The 16678-nt window shown below is 34.3% G+C and overlaps 1 protein-coding gene across 4 annotated transcripts; it reads left to right on the forward strand.

Moving 5' to 3' along the window:
- Nucleotides 1-3145: 3145 nt before the first annotated feature.
- Nucleotides 3146-16249, forward strand: LOC143240429 (lysosomal cholesterol signaling protein-like). 4 transcript variants are annotated; one of them, XM_076482848.1, is made up of 2 exons: nt 3146-3359; nt 11836-16249. In XM_076482848.1, the coding sequence occupies exon 2, from the start codon at nt 11969-11971 to the stop codon at nt 14507-14509; it is 2541 nt and encodes an 846-aa protein (XP_076338963.1). In that variant the 5' UTR covers nt 3146-3359; nt 11836-11968; the 3' UTR covers nt 14510-16249. The 4 variants fall into 4 exon arrangements, with proteins under 4 accessions (XP_076338963.1, XP_076338964.1, XP_076338965.1 ...); XM_076482849.1 differs by having other exon boundaries at nt 3165-3359; nt 11840-16249; XM_076482850.1 differs by having other exon boundaries at nt 3352-4269.
- Nucleotides 16250-16678: the final 429 nt, after the last annotated feature.

Genomic DNA, 16678 nt, shown 5'->3' on the forward strand with positions numbered 1-16678 from the left:
GAGTGAACATGAATTTGGAAAATGTTTTTCACTAATAAGATCAACAGGAGAGGAGTTTTATGGAGGATTAGACACTTGTTCCGCAAATATTAAAGCTAATTTGTAACACCTTTGCTATTTTTCTTATAAGAGCAAAGAAAATTAATTAGCTTATTAAAATACACTTTATGATTTCAAAAATTTAAGAATGGGTTTCTCATGGTGAAACATACTATCTTAGAACATCCATCATAAGTATGGTCTTTTACTGTCTTTTCATCCTTACTTTCAGACATGGGATGACAGCAGATATTTGGGAGCGAGTCAACTTGTCAACTAAAATTAATCAGAATTGGTCTCTGTTGGTACTAAGTTTTGTAGTCAGTGAACAAATTTTCAATATCTTGTACATATGTGAACAACAATTTCTGTCCTTATCATGAAGTTAGAAACAATTAAGGAATGTTATGGAGAAAAAGTATTTAAATGTGATTGTTTGGAAATTTTTGAAACATTCTGTTGTATATTTGATTTCGGGGGAAGGAAATGAGTGTCATCTGGAAGTTGAATTTTATGCTTAAGAATTAAGAGGATTTCTTAAAATTTCAGTAGGAATGGAAAAACATATGTTACATTATACATATAAAAAATTGCATATTAGGGTATTTGTCTCAGTTTATGATGACAGTATTGTTTGTTTATTAAACATAACCTTCCAGTGTCTACAAAAAATATTTGTGGTCTACGTGGAAATGACTTGAGGTTTCCTCTTCATGTTATTGCAGCATGTATTGTAGTGCCACTTGCATGCTAAACAACTGAGAGAACTGTTTAGAACTGGAAAATGTAATTGGTTACCTACAGACAGTGTTTACATTGATTAGGTTTATGCAGTCTAATCAAAACTATGACTAAATCAATTGTCACTATAATACTAAACTAATTGCAAATAGAGATAAAAATTTCTCTATTTTTGGTAATTATATTTATCCGAGTAATAAAAATGTTACTTTGCTGCTGAGCACAAAGCTGCATACCTGACAAATTAAATCATGAACATCAGATAATATAAAACTTTTAATTATAAATATGCTTTAATGTCTAGTTTATTAACATGCATGGATAATAAAGTTCAGTTCAATTTTGAATATAACTTATAAGGTGCACTTCAACTGAGCTTAGACTGTATGATTAACCCATCTCCATGAGTCAGTCCTTCCATTCATGAAGTAATCCTAGTAGCTTTTTGAATACTTTTGAATAAATACTGTCCCTTCTTAGACAATAAGAACAGGATTGTAACAGAAAGTGAAGTGACCTTAACTAGTGTACAGATTGTTTGCAAGTCTATTAATAGGAATGCATTGGATTCATACAGTTTTGGAAATTGGGTTTTGAAACTGTTTGAAAGACTATTTTTCTTCAATAGAAGCATAACATCTGTTAACTCGTATTCATGTGTACTAACATAAGGTCATAACTATTTGTTTAGCAACGAGTTCATGGAGGGGTAGCACTGTTGGTTGATCAGCATGTGCTCACCCTGTCTTTGCCACTCAACACACCCTTGGAGGCCATAGCGATCCATGTTTCCTTAGGTCATGCCATCACTGTTTGTTCTCTCTACCTGTTGTCTGGAGAAATCTATGATCAATTGGACCTTGATGCTCTCATTGAACAGCCACAGTCTCACAGTCTTAAACTAATAACATTTGAATTCATGTTTGGAAACTTGTTTACAAAACTTCCTTGTGAACAAAATTTTCAATATTTGTGTATATTAACAGAGATATTATATTAGCTTGATGAATAAGTATGACTTGTATAGAGCTTTCTAAAGCTCACTGTGATAGAAAGTTGAATCAGCTAAGTGCAAACCTAACTGACAGCTGTTGTTTTTTTTCAAATTATGTTATTGTAAGGTTTATAATGTTGTTATATTTAATAAACAACAACAAAATAAAAAATCACACTTTTTCAAAGTCTCTGTTTGTATGTAATTATTATTTAAGTATTGTATAAGAAAGATTTAAAACCAAACTTAAAAAAACTTGGAAACAGTATGTGCTAGTGAAGAAATTCTATGTTGTGTCTTTTTGTGAAAGTATCAAAATTCATGTTTGGATTAAAGGTAAAAAAAAGTAGTTATATTTTTGTGTCTTTAATTTTTCTTTCAGGTAAATAAAAAATATTATATTTTTTTCAGAAAATGAGATAGAAAAATAACACTTTTACCCACAGATTACGAGTCGCACGCCTTAACACGCTTGGCCATGCCAGGCCTACATCTAGGCCTAATTATATAATTCGACTGGTAAGAACACGAGAATCACAAGAACAAACACACAATTTGTAGGCCTGTGATACAATGAAACAATTCAACAGACCAAACTGTAGGGGGTATGATTGTATGCACCATACCCCCACCTAAAATGAAGGGGGTGTATCCCTCCCGACCCCAGGATCTATGCCCCTGTTCATCACACTCATTAAACATAACCATTTATTCTCTTGAAAAAGAACAATTCACTATTTGAAAGTGCTCGAGTTTTGGACCTCATTTTAAAATATTACAACTTTATTAAGTGACCTTGTGTGCTATTTAACCTCATGTTAATTTACAACGGTTGAACAAAACAGCAAATGATTTATAAACAGTTACGTTAAGTAAACCTGCAATAAATTATTGCTTCTAAAAATACTAAATTTAACATTCACACAATAACTCCCCCCAATATCTAACCAATCCTTACAAAACATCCCTTTCAGTTGGAACTGTTTGTTTGTTTTTAAATTTCGCGCAAAGCTACTCGAGGGCTATCTGTGCTAGCCGTGGGATTGACCGTCACACGGCTGAAAGGACGAGCATGTTTGGCACGACGGAGATGCGAACCCGCGACCCTCAGATTACGAGTCGCACGCCTTAACACACTTGGCTATGCCGGGCCCCTCTGGTAAGACAGCGCTAAGTCTTCGGATTTACAACGCTGAAATCTGAGATTCGATTCCCCTCGGTGTTCATAGTAAACAGTCAGATGTAGCTTTGCTAAAATAAAACACCCACAAAAATTGCCTCATACGCTTCTGTGCCTTTATTATAACTGAACTCGATTTTAATAAACGTGAAATGTTTCTTTTTTGTTAATCACAGGATACACCATCACGTATATAGAAACCTGGTTTTTAGCGTTACAAGTCTTGAAACTTGCCGCTGAGCTACTGGAAGGACTGCTGTAAGAGTTACAATAACTAAACTAACATTTGAAGCATAACATATGATTTCACTCTCTTCTTCTGGTCTTGACCAAGAGATGTCACTTTTGTTGAATGATGACTAGTATAGGAAGTAACTACGTTACGATTACATAACGTTGTGATTTGTAAGTTGCTTTCACAATATACGTTTTTAAAATGTTTTCTTACAATCATTAAATATGGTATATAGGACTTATAAAATTACATTTACAGTATAATTATCTAGAATTTTATTACAAATTCAAAAATGTGCTACGAAGTGAACCTAACAGCAGTAACAGTGATAGTAATAATTTATTTAGCACAGAATAGGGTTTATTAATAATATACCAAAGAAAGGGCCAGATAATGATATATCAGGCTGGCAACGTTTTCCTCAGTGATATAATTAGTGGTTCTTTAACTACCAGACATTTTCCAGAATATAATACTAGTAGTGATAGTGTTTGATAAACTGTTATTGTTACTGGTGCCGTTAATTTTGTTAACTGTAATAAGAGTGTGAAATAACCAAGATGGACCAATAGGTCCCATGTCTGAAATTATTATATTATCTATTTCAACATATGTTTTTGTCTTTTTCAGTGTTCTATTTATTATAGGGAACTGTGTGATTCAGTGTGAATGTTTAAAGTATTTTTAAGTACAATGAGAGTAGTTTTATTTAGTTTCTACTACTATAGTTGGTTAGCTTGATAAGAACTTATAACTATTCAGTACTTGCTATTTATTAATGAAAAAGTTTCACTCTAAGAATAGACTCTAGATCAGTGATTGTCAGCCAGTGAGCTGTGACTCATTGTGAGATATGAACAAGTCTAGAGTCATCAATTGCATGTGCAGATCTTTATTACTGTGCCTCAAGGTGCAGTAAAGTTGAAAACTCTTCTCTAAGTCATATTCAGTCCATGTGGCAGTTCATTTCAAACTCCAGAGTGTTGCTTTACTTCAAAGGGTAACATTTCATGAGGGGCACTTTATATGAGAAGTGATTTCCTGAAAGTTAATGATGGGATTAAATTTTATTCTCATAAGGTAAGATGTGCAATGACAACCGTAAAGAAAAAAAATGGATCCTTGGAGTCCATATTATAACAACTTACATAATCATTATACAACTGGACATTTGGGGACATTACAGAGTTAACTGTAACACTGACCTACAGCAGAATAACCAATGCATATTTTGACTCTGGACATTTGTTATACACTAAAATAAATATATAATTATTGGTGCTTATGACTGTCCACTTAGTCTTTTGTTGTACAGTAGTAGCTATCCTCAGAACTTCAGTGAATGGGTCAAAACTTTGAATTTTAATATTAAAAGGCATATTATTAGTTTTTGCAATGGAGATTTGAAAGGATTTACTTTTTATATGGGAAGGTTATTGGTTTTGTGAATAGATAAATAGAGGAATATTTAGGTGTTATTGTTTGTAAAATCTTAAATCTTTCACTGTAATGAACAGAACAAATGTGTTCCTATGTCTCACATCAGAAAATTTGAACTTAAGGATAATAGTTATTTTAGCATTGTGAAAAACTGGTGATGCCTTATTTGGGATACCATCTGACCCAACTAGACTAGTAATGTCTTATTTGGGGTACTCTGTGATCCAGCAAGACTAGTGATAACCTGTTTGTGGTACACTGTGATCCAACAAGATCAGTGATGTCTTATTTGGGGTACACTGTGATCCAACAAGATCAGTGATGTCTTATTTGGGGTACACTGTAATCCAACAAGACTGGTGATAACCTATTTGTGGTACACTGTGATCCAACAAAACTAGTGATAACTTGTTTGGGGTACTCTCTGATCCAACAAGACTAGTGATAACTTATTTGGGTTACCATGTAATCCATTTACTGTACAAAAGATATCAGCATGAGATGCTTAGAGTTTTGGACTCATTTTCTCTTTAAACAGAACTAGGGAAGGATGTTAAGGATTGAAAATTGTAATAGTGGTTCTGTAGGCCTGAGTGATGTTGACAGGTTAATATGTAGGTCTGTGGTATATTAAGTAAATCCAGATGTAAAGTAGATATTGAAGTATAAGTTAGAGATGCTTTACAATAGTATTATTGAGTTGAGTTCTGTTCTTTATTTTAAATTGATAATGAGTAGGAATGTTAACAAAAAATAATGAATAATTTAAATCTATGATTTTAGTTTTTATCTATATTAATGGACTGGCATGCCACTAGCTTTGATGCAAGTCCCACCTAATTTCATGAGTTTTAATGTGAACAACACTGGCATATGATGATGTCATTGTGTAACAAAAGCTCTTTACCAACAAGGGGGTGACATCCTCATGTGTAAAACTCCCCCTGTACACTTGCACTTGTGATGACTTCATTCTTTTCCTTGGTATTGTATGATGCATTGTGATTTTGCTGAGATTTGTACTGGTTTATGGAACTTTAGTTTCATCTTACTAAGTTTGAACTAATGTTCACTGCTTTGTTTTCCTACATGTTACTATGACTTTTACATGAATTCATACAGAACGTATTTCAACTATGGCTTCAGGAGGATCATTAGCCATGGATAACACGACAGCCATTGTACATGTTTAGCTTTCTGTGCCCATCCATTTATCATTTATTCCTTTTCAGTTTGACAGTGTACAAGTACAGCGGTAAGTCTACGGATTTACAATGCTAAAATCAGGGGTTCGATTCCCCTTGGTGGGCTCAGCAGATAGCCTGATGTGGCTTTGCTATAAGAAAAAAACACACACAATGTACAAGAAGAAGATTAATTCAATCACCTTTTTCCTCTTCTTGGTTTTGCTTTAAGTGGTTCATATATAGTTGAGGAAATGCCTCAGCCTTCCCCTTCATTTTAAGCTTTTATTCCACAGATATATTACATTCTTTCAGTTTCTCATGACACTTCTTGTTCTTTGCTTCACAAGCCTAATGTACAGGATTGTATTTCATTTCTCCTGTCTCCATTGACATTGGTGTTCATGCAGACTCCTGTGTGGACCAACTTTGTACCAGTAGTTTTAATCCTCACTCTCTTCCTTTATCTGATTCATATGACCATTCCCGACTTTCTGGAATCACGGACTGAAACTATGCAGCACTAGTTTCTACTGTCTTCTGTGGTTCTTGTCTCTCTCAACATTACCCTTCTATCACTGTTCTTCAGGTAGGTCATTCTACCTCTTGGTCTTCCATCTGATCTTTCAGGCCTTCCACCTGATCCACATGACTCAACAGGGACTATTCTATCACTTCTCTATCCTCATCGCATTTCATTTCCTTTTCCTTCCAATTCTATCTCTTGAGGAGAAAGTATCAGTTTTTTTGTGTGTTTTTTTTAAACAGATGTGCCATCAAGAGGGTATATAACTCTTCTCCAAGATTTTACTCTTATTTCTTTGTAGTTCCCAAGAAGATCACGGATTAATATGTATAATTATCCTTAACTTTCTCAGTCACTTTCTGGTGATTCCATGCTTTCAAATAGAAAAATTCTTTTCTCTCTATTGGTCCTTTTTTTTCAGAATGTGGAGGACCGAGTTTGACATATCAGACAAATTCTTTCACATCCTGTTTGCCCCATCTTTCAGATGTATTCTGCACTTCATCCACTAGAGTCATGTCCTCCAGTTCTGTGCTGTTTCTTTCAGCATTTTATCAGCCCCTTACTCATTTAACCATGTTTTAAGGGTCTTTGCTCATCATGTTCATAGACTGTCTCCAATTTTACTTTTACATAAAAGATTGGCTTCTCTCAGACCATTTCTGAGAGAAATTCTCCCTCTATACTTGTATTATTCAAATTGTGGAATGTCTGAATGACGTTATGATAGTCTTTTGACACAGAACAAGAGCTCATATCACATCAACATACTCAAATTTCTGTCCATAAAGCATAATCCCATTATTTCCTGTTTCTGATGGGTTATTTGATTATGATCGATTCAGACAATTCCATTATTGTTTTATACATCAATCACTAAGGTGGTATCTATTCTGGAACCCTTTATTTTCAAACATTGAATCTAATATTTTGTGTCCATTATTCTGGCATTTGTCTAATTGTCTTTCATGCTGAGAAGTATAAACTTTGTTGCAGACTGCCTTTCTTGGCTGGACTTCATTCTCCATATGATAGTGTCTCTTGACTGACATGTTTTTCCATTAAGTTTGTTCAAAGTTGAGCATATCTTTCATAGATGGTTTTGCCACACTTTCAACTCAAATGTTTTTTGTTTTTGGTCATATTTACCACATCCTTTAGTTATGTCCATCAATGCTCTCAGTCAGGTCTGATGTCATATTTTTATTTTCCCAACTGGGGTGAACAGGAATAAGATTATCCCCCTTTGCCCCACTAGTGAATAAATTTTTTTTAAAAATTCAGGAAATTTCTTCTTTTGGTGGGGTTGATAAAAAGTTCAGTGAATGCCTATTGAGTAAGATGTGGTAATTGTCTGGAGTGTATAGAGGCAGAACGAATGTAATGGAGGTGGTGAAATCAAAGATTTCGACAGAGTTGTAAAGAAAAGAAGCAAGTCGGCAGGATCTGGACAAACAATTTACTCAAACAATTGATGGACCTTTACCAGGGCCACTTAGTAGCAGGGATCTATAAATCCAATGCCTCGGTTAGGATCAACTGAACAAGCCAACCAGAAGCCCTCCTCCTCTGCAAATTATTTCCTCTCTTGCTTCAACCTCACATATAACTGTTTCATTAAGGAATATCATCCTTCCATCTTTGTACATGGATTTGTGTGATCCATTATCTGTTGAACTGGGATCCTGGAATATTTCTCATGTCTCATTCCTGTTGCCATTCCATTTTGTTTCTTTATTGATGTACTTGCACAGGATTATATTGGTTTTAATCCTATGTCAATACTTTAAGTGTACAGGGTTATACTGGTTTCTATCTCATGTCAGTACACTTAACAGGACTTTACTTGTAAAGGGTTATATTGGTTTCTATCCCATGTCGGTTCTCTAAACAGTACTTGTACAGGGTTATATTAGTTTCTATCTTATGTAAGCACACTTAACAGGACTTTACTTGTAAAGGATAAAAGTGTTTTCTATCTCATGACAGTACTGTAAACAATACTTTATTTGTACAGGGTTATATTGGTTTCTATCCCATGTCAGTATATTATATTGGTTATTGTAATAAAATGTGCTAGTATCTTACTAACTATCACATCTAAGAATTATAATTTATTTTCTACTTCCAATATTTCATGATTACTTTAAGTTTGACTGTAGTTGTATTAAAAAAATAGTATAATTGGAAGTAATTAGACCAAAGCTTGTAATGATTACCACAACTCGACTGTATTGATAGACTAAATATTATGGTATTGTTTGTATTTTGTATAAATATTAGTTTCAGAAATGCTGCTTGCTTCTTTACACCACTAAAAGTTTTTACTTCATCCACAACTGTCATGGAATTTCATGTGCATTGTACAGGCCTTGAACAAACTCCAACCCCTACACATTAGGCTATGACATAATGCTGTAACCTTCCACTAATAAGAAGGAAAAACCACCTTCTCATACAGTAATCTTCTGGAGCACTAGCACATAACTGTAGGCTTATTCTTCCTTTGGTATTGTATGTGTTCATGAATGTTTTTCCTGTATCTAGTGTCTTTAATTGATTACCATTCTTACTTTAGTACTACACTGACTTTGTCCATCCACCTGATTGTAACTAAAGCCATCATATTTTTGCTTTAGGCTTCTTTCTATAGTGTATGCTGAGTGAAATGTATTGGGTCATTTTCTCACACTGCTTCTACTGTGACAAGAGGCAATTTATCTGTTCTTGTATCTAAGATTCAGCTTCTAACCTTTTAATTTATGTAGTAGAGCACACACCTGCATGTGATATATCTTGGATTTCATTTACTCCATGGCAAGATGTTTTTGATGTGATAGATAACATGAGCTGTGATGAACCCTATGTACCAGCAATTCAACTAATGAGGTTGTTATTTTCATGCATCCTGTGGCTGGTTACATCTTGCCTATTTCTTCACCAGTTTAGATAACTACTTGCTTTGTTTGTTTGCCTTCTATGGATGATTTTGGCCACCTCTTCCACCCCAACCTTTTTTATGTCTCTTCACTGCTTGATGACAGCTACTTCCTCCTTCTGCTGTACTTATGAAACAGGTATATGTTGTTTTACTTTGTTTTCTTTTTCCTGTCCAAACTCTGCATTTCCACAGATCTTTTTGTTCTACTAATCTTTGTGATTCTTGTTATGGCTTTAGGTCATGATCCTCATATTTTCTTGATATCTAATTTTTTGTGTCCTTTCTTTCCACTTTAAGGCACTCCTCTTTCTTTGTTCTTCCAGCTATCTGTTCATTTTTTACTATTTTCACCTTAGTCCTTTATCTCTACCCTTCACTTCCCCAGTAATTTCTTTTCACCCCAGTAGTGATGATAACATTTTAATTTGTTAGACATTTTGCTTTCTACTTCTTCCTTTCCTATCTCTGTTTTCACCTATTTTCTTTTATTTGGAGGATCCCTTCAAATATGTGTCCACATCTGTTCCTCAGAGTTCTCTGGAATTTCCATCTTATCCACATACTTAAAACCTGATCTTTAAAGGTCTTTGTTATTCCTTGGAATCCTGGGTTTAGACTGCTTGCCTACCATCTTGTAGTGTTTCCTTGATTTTTTGACTTACTGTTTCACTGTTAACTCTATCACTCACCTTTGCCCATTTGGACTCTAGTCCTGTTGGTGCCTACCTTTCCCACTTTACACTCCTTTATTTTCCTTCTTCAGTGATCCTGTTGTTCTGCACATTTTTTCTCATGATTTTATATCCTGTTTCATATTCCATCTCTTTCTCATCATAATCTTTCCTGTCGTCTTCCAATTGTTCCTCTGCATTCTAATCATTTTCAGGACATGGCATTCTCTTTATTGGTGACAGGAGTTATAAAAACCTAATACAGGGTTTTTGTTCTCATATTTTTGATGCCCCATTATTGATTTGTCACCTCTTAATTATTTTCTTCTTGTTCCTCAATTTCAGTTGGATGAATTTCTCAGTGTTTGTTGGGACTTCTCCTGGGTTATATTTAATTAATGTAAATGTTTTAATGATTTCTTTCTGGTTTTCATTTGTCCTGTATCCCATTATTTCTCTAGATCATATGTTCAGTTGCACTGGGCTTTCATTTCTGCCCTTGTATAGTTGTTTGGCTTCTCCTGGTTCCATCTTGATTGGAATCCATGATTGCTACTTCCACTCTTCTTTAGAAGGCTTCTTGCTTGGGCTAGCTGGTCTAACTTGCCAATTCCAATTTGACTCGCACCCAGTGTCATGGTCACTTGGGGTTTTTCCTCAACTCCCTTGTGGAGTGGGCTTAACCCTCTCCTTTGCATATTTATACCATGGAGATTCTGGTATTTAAGGCAATTTATATTTGGAAACTCTTTCTTTCATAGAAGCTCTGTTTCTTCATGGTCATTACACATGCATCCACTTCAATCCCCTATCCACCACTGAGTCTCTGCCTTTCTCTCTACATACCTTTGTCATGGTGACTCCATCTTTCCAACACCTTGGAATATACCACCACCATCCGTAGCATGACTTGCATCTCCACACTAATATCTGTTTCTCTGGTAAGGGCAGTTCTCAACACCACCACTTTCTCTGGAGTCTGATCTCCATAGGAGCATTATCTGTATACAAGTTTTCTGGAGATGACTATTGCTTACTGGGCTTATCCTTATCTTTGGTCATGGTTGTCCAGTCAATCATTTTGTGATTATCCACTGGGACACTTCAACAGGTTGTTACTTCAATCAACTACCTGTAAAACACCCACTCTAGGGACCCATGTCTTCTTGCTCTTGGCTTCTTTTAATATACAACAATGATGTACATGTACAGAAAAGATTCATCTTTGTGAACCTAAGTAATATACAACAATAATGTGTATGTACAGAAAATATTCATCTTTGTGAACCAAAGTAATATGCAACAATAATGTGTATGTACAGAAAATATTCATCTTTGTGGTCCTAAGTAATATACAACACATTAAGGTTTAGTTATTTAACAATGATAGTAAAATAAACATGTAAGGCTTAACTGAAACACTTCTTTGCAAATATTATTTTACCTTTTGCTACAACTCATTGTCATGAAGCTCCTGAATTAAACTATTATACCACCATTGTTATCATAAAAAGAAAGAATAAAAACACAAACCTTTAACAGGTCAACATGAATATTGAGCATAAACACCATAGTTAGGCTAAGAAGAATCAGTTGGTAGTCTTGTTGCTAAGTGGAGATGTACATTGTTGTGTATTAACAAAAAGAGGAATGAGAATGTGTTCTAGACAGAATGATGAAGAGAAATGTTTATAGTTAGTGATAGTAAAATGTAATGACTTGTATTGTTAAGTCATTGACAGATTGTTTACAGAAATCAAGTGTGATATAACATGTATTTACTGTTGTGTTTATAGTAAATGTAAATAACTTTATAGTGATTAGACATTTAACATTTTGTTACCAGAGGAAAATAATTTTAGATGTTGCTTTTTTTTTTCTAAGCTAGATTTAACCAAGTTCTCAAGGGAAGAAAGAAAGAATCTCTGATCTTATGTTTTACAAATTAGTTGCAATGTTCCACGTGGTAACCTCATCATTGAACAAAATCAGTACTTTTATTTCCTAAACTCAGAAAATGCCCTGGATTGCAAGCACAGAAGCATCTTCATCTGCAAATCTAGTTCCAACTCCTGGTGAGATTGCTTTTTGTGACATATTTCCAGTTCTCCTTCAGTGTTTTCTGACAGTGCTTTGTGGCTATCTTGCTGGAAGATGTGGGTTAATATCGTTGATGGAATCCAAAGGTCTTAATCTCTTTGTGTCATATTTTTCTCTTCCTGCTTTGATTTTTAATTCCTTGTCATCTCTGAGATTAGAAAATGTTAACTGGAAGTTTCTTGGAGCAGTATTTGTTTCTAAAGGAATTGTCTTTCTTCTTGTTGCTACATTTACAATACTTTTGACGAAGCCCGTTAACATTGGAAAGGCTGGTTTGTATGGCATATTTTGTACACAGAGCAACGACTTTGCATTAGGATTCCCTCTCGCTTCCTCTCTATATGCAAACAGCCATTCAGATTATGCCAGTTATCTCTACCTGCTTGCTCCTATTCAGCTTATGGTTCTCAATCCAGTGGGGTTTATCTTAATGGAGATTCAGAAACAGAGAAGTCAAAACATTAGTGTAGTATCCAGAAAGACTGTCTTTTTTCACGTTTGTAAAGGGATAATATCTAATCCTGTGGTTATCATGACTGTTTTAGGTGTGTTTGGAAATTTTGTTTTTAATCACCAAGTGCCAGATGTTCTCCAGAAGTTTCTTCATGTACTGGGATCTGCATTTTCTGCTACTGCATTATTTCTCTTAGGTTTAAACATGGTAGGAAAGTTCCAGTTGCTGCAAGGAACTGCCTTGTTACAGCCAGCAGTGATGATAATTGTGAAGATTTTGATTCTTCCTTTAATCATAAGAGAACTTGTAACAGTGTTTTCTACTAATGATTCTTCAGCTGACGTAAAGGACCTTGCCAACTTTGGGTTTTTGTACGGTACTTTTCCCACAGCACCAACTGTATTTATCTTTGCTGGTCAGTTTGGCTTATCAACAGAAGTGGTGGCTTCTGGTATGGTGGCCTGTACCTTGTTTTCTGCCCCTCTTGTGTTTGTGTCTGCTGTTTTATCCCTTGTGTCTGTTTCCAGTTCCCTGAATTTCTACTCAGAACTATTAGACACCATGACGTACGTGAGTGCTATAAGTCTAGTTTGCTGTGTGTGGGTCATTGCCATATTTTGTATGAGTAAGAAATGGAAAAACATTACACATGGGATGACTTTATGTCTCGTTATATCTCAGCTTTTCACAGCTGGTGGGGGTGTTCTTAGAAAAGTGATAAACCCACATAAAAAGTGGATGTTCTACTTACAGTACTTTCTGGCTGCTGGAGGAACATTTAGTGCTCGGGTGTGGACAGCTCTTCTTTCTCTTCTCTTGGCTTTGCTTCAGTGGCAGGGACTCTGTTTTGTACTTAAAATACGCTATCTGATCATTATAATTGGATTTGGAATCTCTCTTGCAATTTCTGGATTTCTTGCAGTAGGCATGATGAATTTCCCTTTCACTCATAATATAACTGATCCAAATTTTCATTTTGGGGAAACTCAAGCAACTGTTTCACTTGTAGTGTTGGCAAGTAGTTTAATTGTTATCCTGACTAGCTTGACAGTGCAACAACGACAACAAATTCAGACTCTAGGATATCAGGTTCTTGTTCCTAACATCGATGATCCTGAAGCAGAAAATGGAACACTTTCTCAGACAGTGACTCACTTCAGTGGTTCTTCATTCAATGAAGGATCACAACCAACAGCTTCAAGAAGTGATCAAGAAACATCAACACATCCACCAGATATTGAAGATTTGGGTCTCTCTGGTTCAGTGAATGGTTTATCTGTTGTGGCACACCTTTGTGATACAGCTCGTGGGTGTAGCAATGCCAAGAGAAAGGAGTGTGCTTCTCGTGTTCAGAGGTATATATCTGAAGAAAGGAGAAATCTTCAAGAACATGGGTTAGTGGAAATAACTTATGCCGACACCGATGAGATTGTTCGACATGTTGTGCTTATTTTGTTACTCACCCTGTCCATTATTGTTGGTCTTGCTTTAACAATCTGGAAGGTTGTTATGGATGATCTTACAGGAATATTCATAGAGTTAGAGTTTCTTGATATCTTCTTGAACTATGGTCAAGGATTCATATCGTTTATCATTTTTGGTCTGGATTCTAAACTAGTTGTTAACCCTTGTCTTCGTGTCTGGCGTCGTATTCGTTTTGGAACAGAGGTACTAGTTCTTCCTGCAGAAGAAGAGCTTTCATTGAGCACCCACCAAACATGTGATCAGTTCCTGAGATACCATTATGATCAGTTTAAGAGGAAGCTATATTCAGCAGCTTCTCCACGACAAGCAGAGGAGTCACAGGAAAATTATGAAGATTGTGTGTTTACTGGAGATGAACTTGTTGACTGGTTGCTAGCAGTAGGCTTAGCTCACGACAGAAAAGAAGGTGAACATTACGGCCGCAATCTTCTCTTGGGTAGAGTCATTCAACACATTAGTCATGCTCATCACTTTCATGATGGTGCTTATATGTATTATCTGTCAGAAAAAAATGACTAAATTACTTCTTTAATACCAGTATTAAAAATATGTTTTAAAAATACTATTAGAAACTTGAATATATGTTACTCAGGTGTGATCACCTTAAGGTTCAGTTACATAAGCTTTAGATAAATTTGTCAAGTGCATTTTTATACTTTTAAATATTTTGTTTTTTAGAAAGTATATTTTAGTTATTTTACATTGTTGGCCAGTTTTTTAATTAATTTTCAATTCATTACCCAGTGTAATATTTTCTGAAAACAGTAAATATTAGTACATTCAGTCAAGTTTTATTATTTTACTTACACTTTCTTAAAGAAATCTCAGTTTTAAATTATGACTTGTAATTCAAGATACAGTATTAATTTCAAATTATGACTTGTAATTCAAAACTTGGAGAATATGGAAACTACTATTTTTGTTTATTTTTTAACTTGACTAAACAGTCTCTTTTTGCTGATAGTTTGAAAATTTGTTGTTTGTTGATTTTATTACTATTGTGTGCATTTCATATGAGTAAATTAAAAATTTAGTTCTGTTAATTGAAATTCTTTATACAGTTTCATTTATAATTGTGTTAATGAAAGTAATTAGACATGATTTAAACTTGTAGACACCAGACACATTTACAAAGTACTAGATACAGTATTACTTTACTACACACATTTACAAGATACTAGATACAGTATTACTTTACTACACATAATACACATTTACTTGTCACAAGATGCAGTAAGTCTTTACCAAACAGAACAGCATACATTCAACTCACTAGATATAAGTTACAACACACATTTAACTCACTAGATAAAAGTTACAGCATACATTCACTAGACACCAGGTATAATACACATTCGCTAGACTGTCATGTGAATCAGATATGTGTCTGCAAGTCATGAGACTTTTTTTATAAATTGTCAGGTGAAGTTTTTATCCATTTTGCAAAGGTTAGGTTTATGGATTCAATCAGATGTGTTAGTTATTGAACATGTAATACTTCCTAGTATTATAAATACATGACCAAGGTTTTATTATTTTCTCTAAGATACATATTTTATACACAAATATTATGTAATAGCTGCAACTACTTTTTGTTTTTACTTTATGGCAAGGTTGTGTAATTTTGTTACTACAGAAGAAAGTTATCTTCTCTTCACTTTCACTGTACATCCTAGTAATGGTCATAGCTATCTTTGATATTATATGTATTTAGAAACTATAAAGTTTATACTTTATTGTAAATGAACCAGGGAAATTAATTTTGAATGTGTCAGTAAAAAAAACAACTTGATGAAATGTTGTGCAGGATGTTTTTTGAATTTTTAATTTTGTTTGAAATGTTTAAGTCACTCAAGTTGTAATTTGAGAACCACTTAATAACTGAGACTGTGAGGAAAATTAAATTGTTTGTAAATCATTTTGAAATGTGATAAAAATGTGTATCCTTTGATTGATTTATCAGAGAGGAAGTGTTATTTGAATGCACTATTTTTCAATGTAAAGGTCTGGTGTGTGATTTTATGATTTTAATATTTATGATGAATTGAGGTTGTAGAGGTTTAAAGTGAATAGTTAGTATAACAATGTGTTCACTGATATTTCAGGGTTAATTTAGCTGAACATGAAAATGTTTAAAGGTTAAGAAACAAGCATGTTGTTCCCACTTAAACTTGCTTGTAATTTATGGACTGATAAATGTCTGCTTGTGACAACTCTGTGAATCAAAAGTTTTTAAAATAAACCTATTTTCTGCTTTAAGTAGTGTTTCTGTTTAGTTTGTTCTAAGTTTCTGCAAAGTAAATTATACAAACATTGTGTTGTGTAAAATTTAGAGAATGACCTTTTGGTCAGTGTTCCAGTCAAGGATAAGAGTGAAGAACAGTATAATATAATTCACTTGTTCTCTTTTAATGTATTGAACATTCAATACGTGTCTTCACATCAAATTCCTTAAGAAAGTTTTCTCTCTAGGAATCCATACAATTCTAAAATTTAAATTATTTGACTTCTAGTTATGTTGAGATGTAAATTTGATGATAATTTCAACTTGGACCTGATGTGAAGAACTGATGATTTCATTATTTTGATGTCTGTTTGTCTGACAACGTTGACTTGGATCTGATGTAAAGAACTGATGATTTCATTATTGTGTTGTCAGTTTGATGACAATGTTGACTTGGATCTAGT

Source organism: Tachypleus tridentatus, chromosome 13, assembly GCF_004210375.1.
Source record: "Tachypleus tridentatus isolate NWPU-2018 chromosome 13, ASM421037v1, whole genome shotgun sequence".
NCBI lineage: Eukaryota > Metazoa > Arthropoda > Merostomata > Xiphosura > Limulidae > Tachypleus > Tachypleus tridentatus.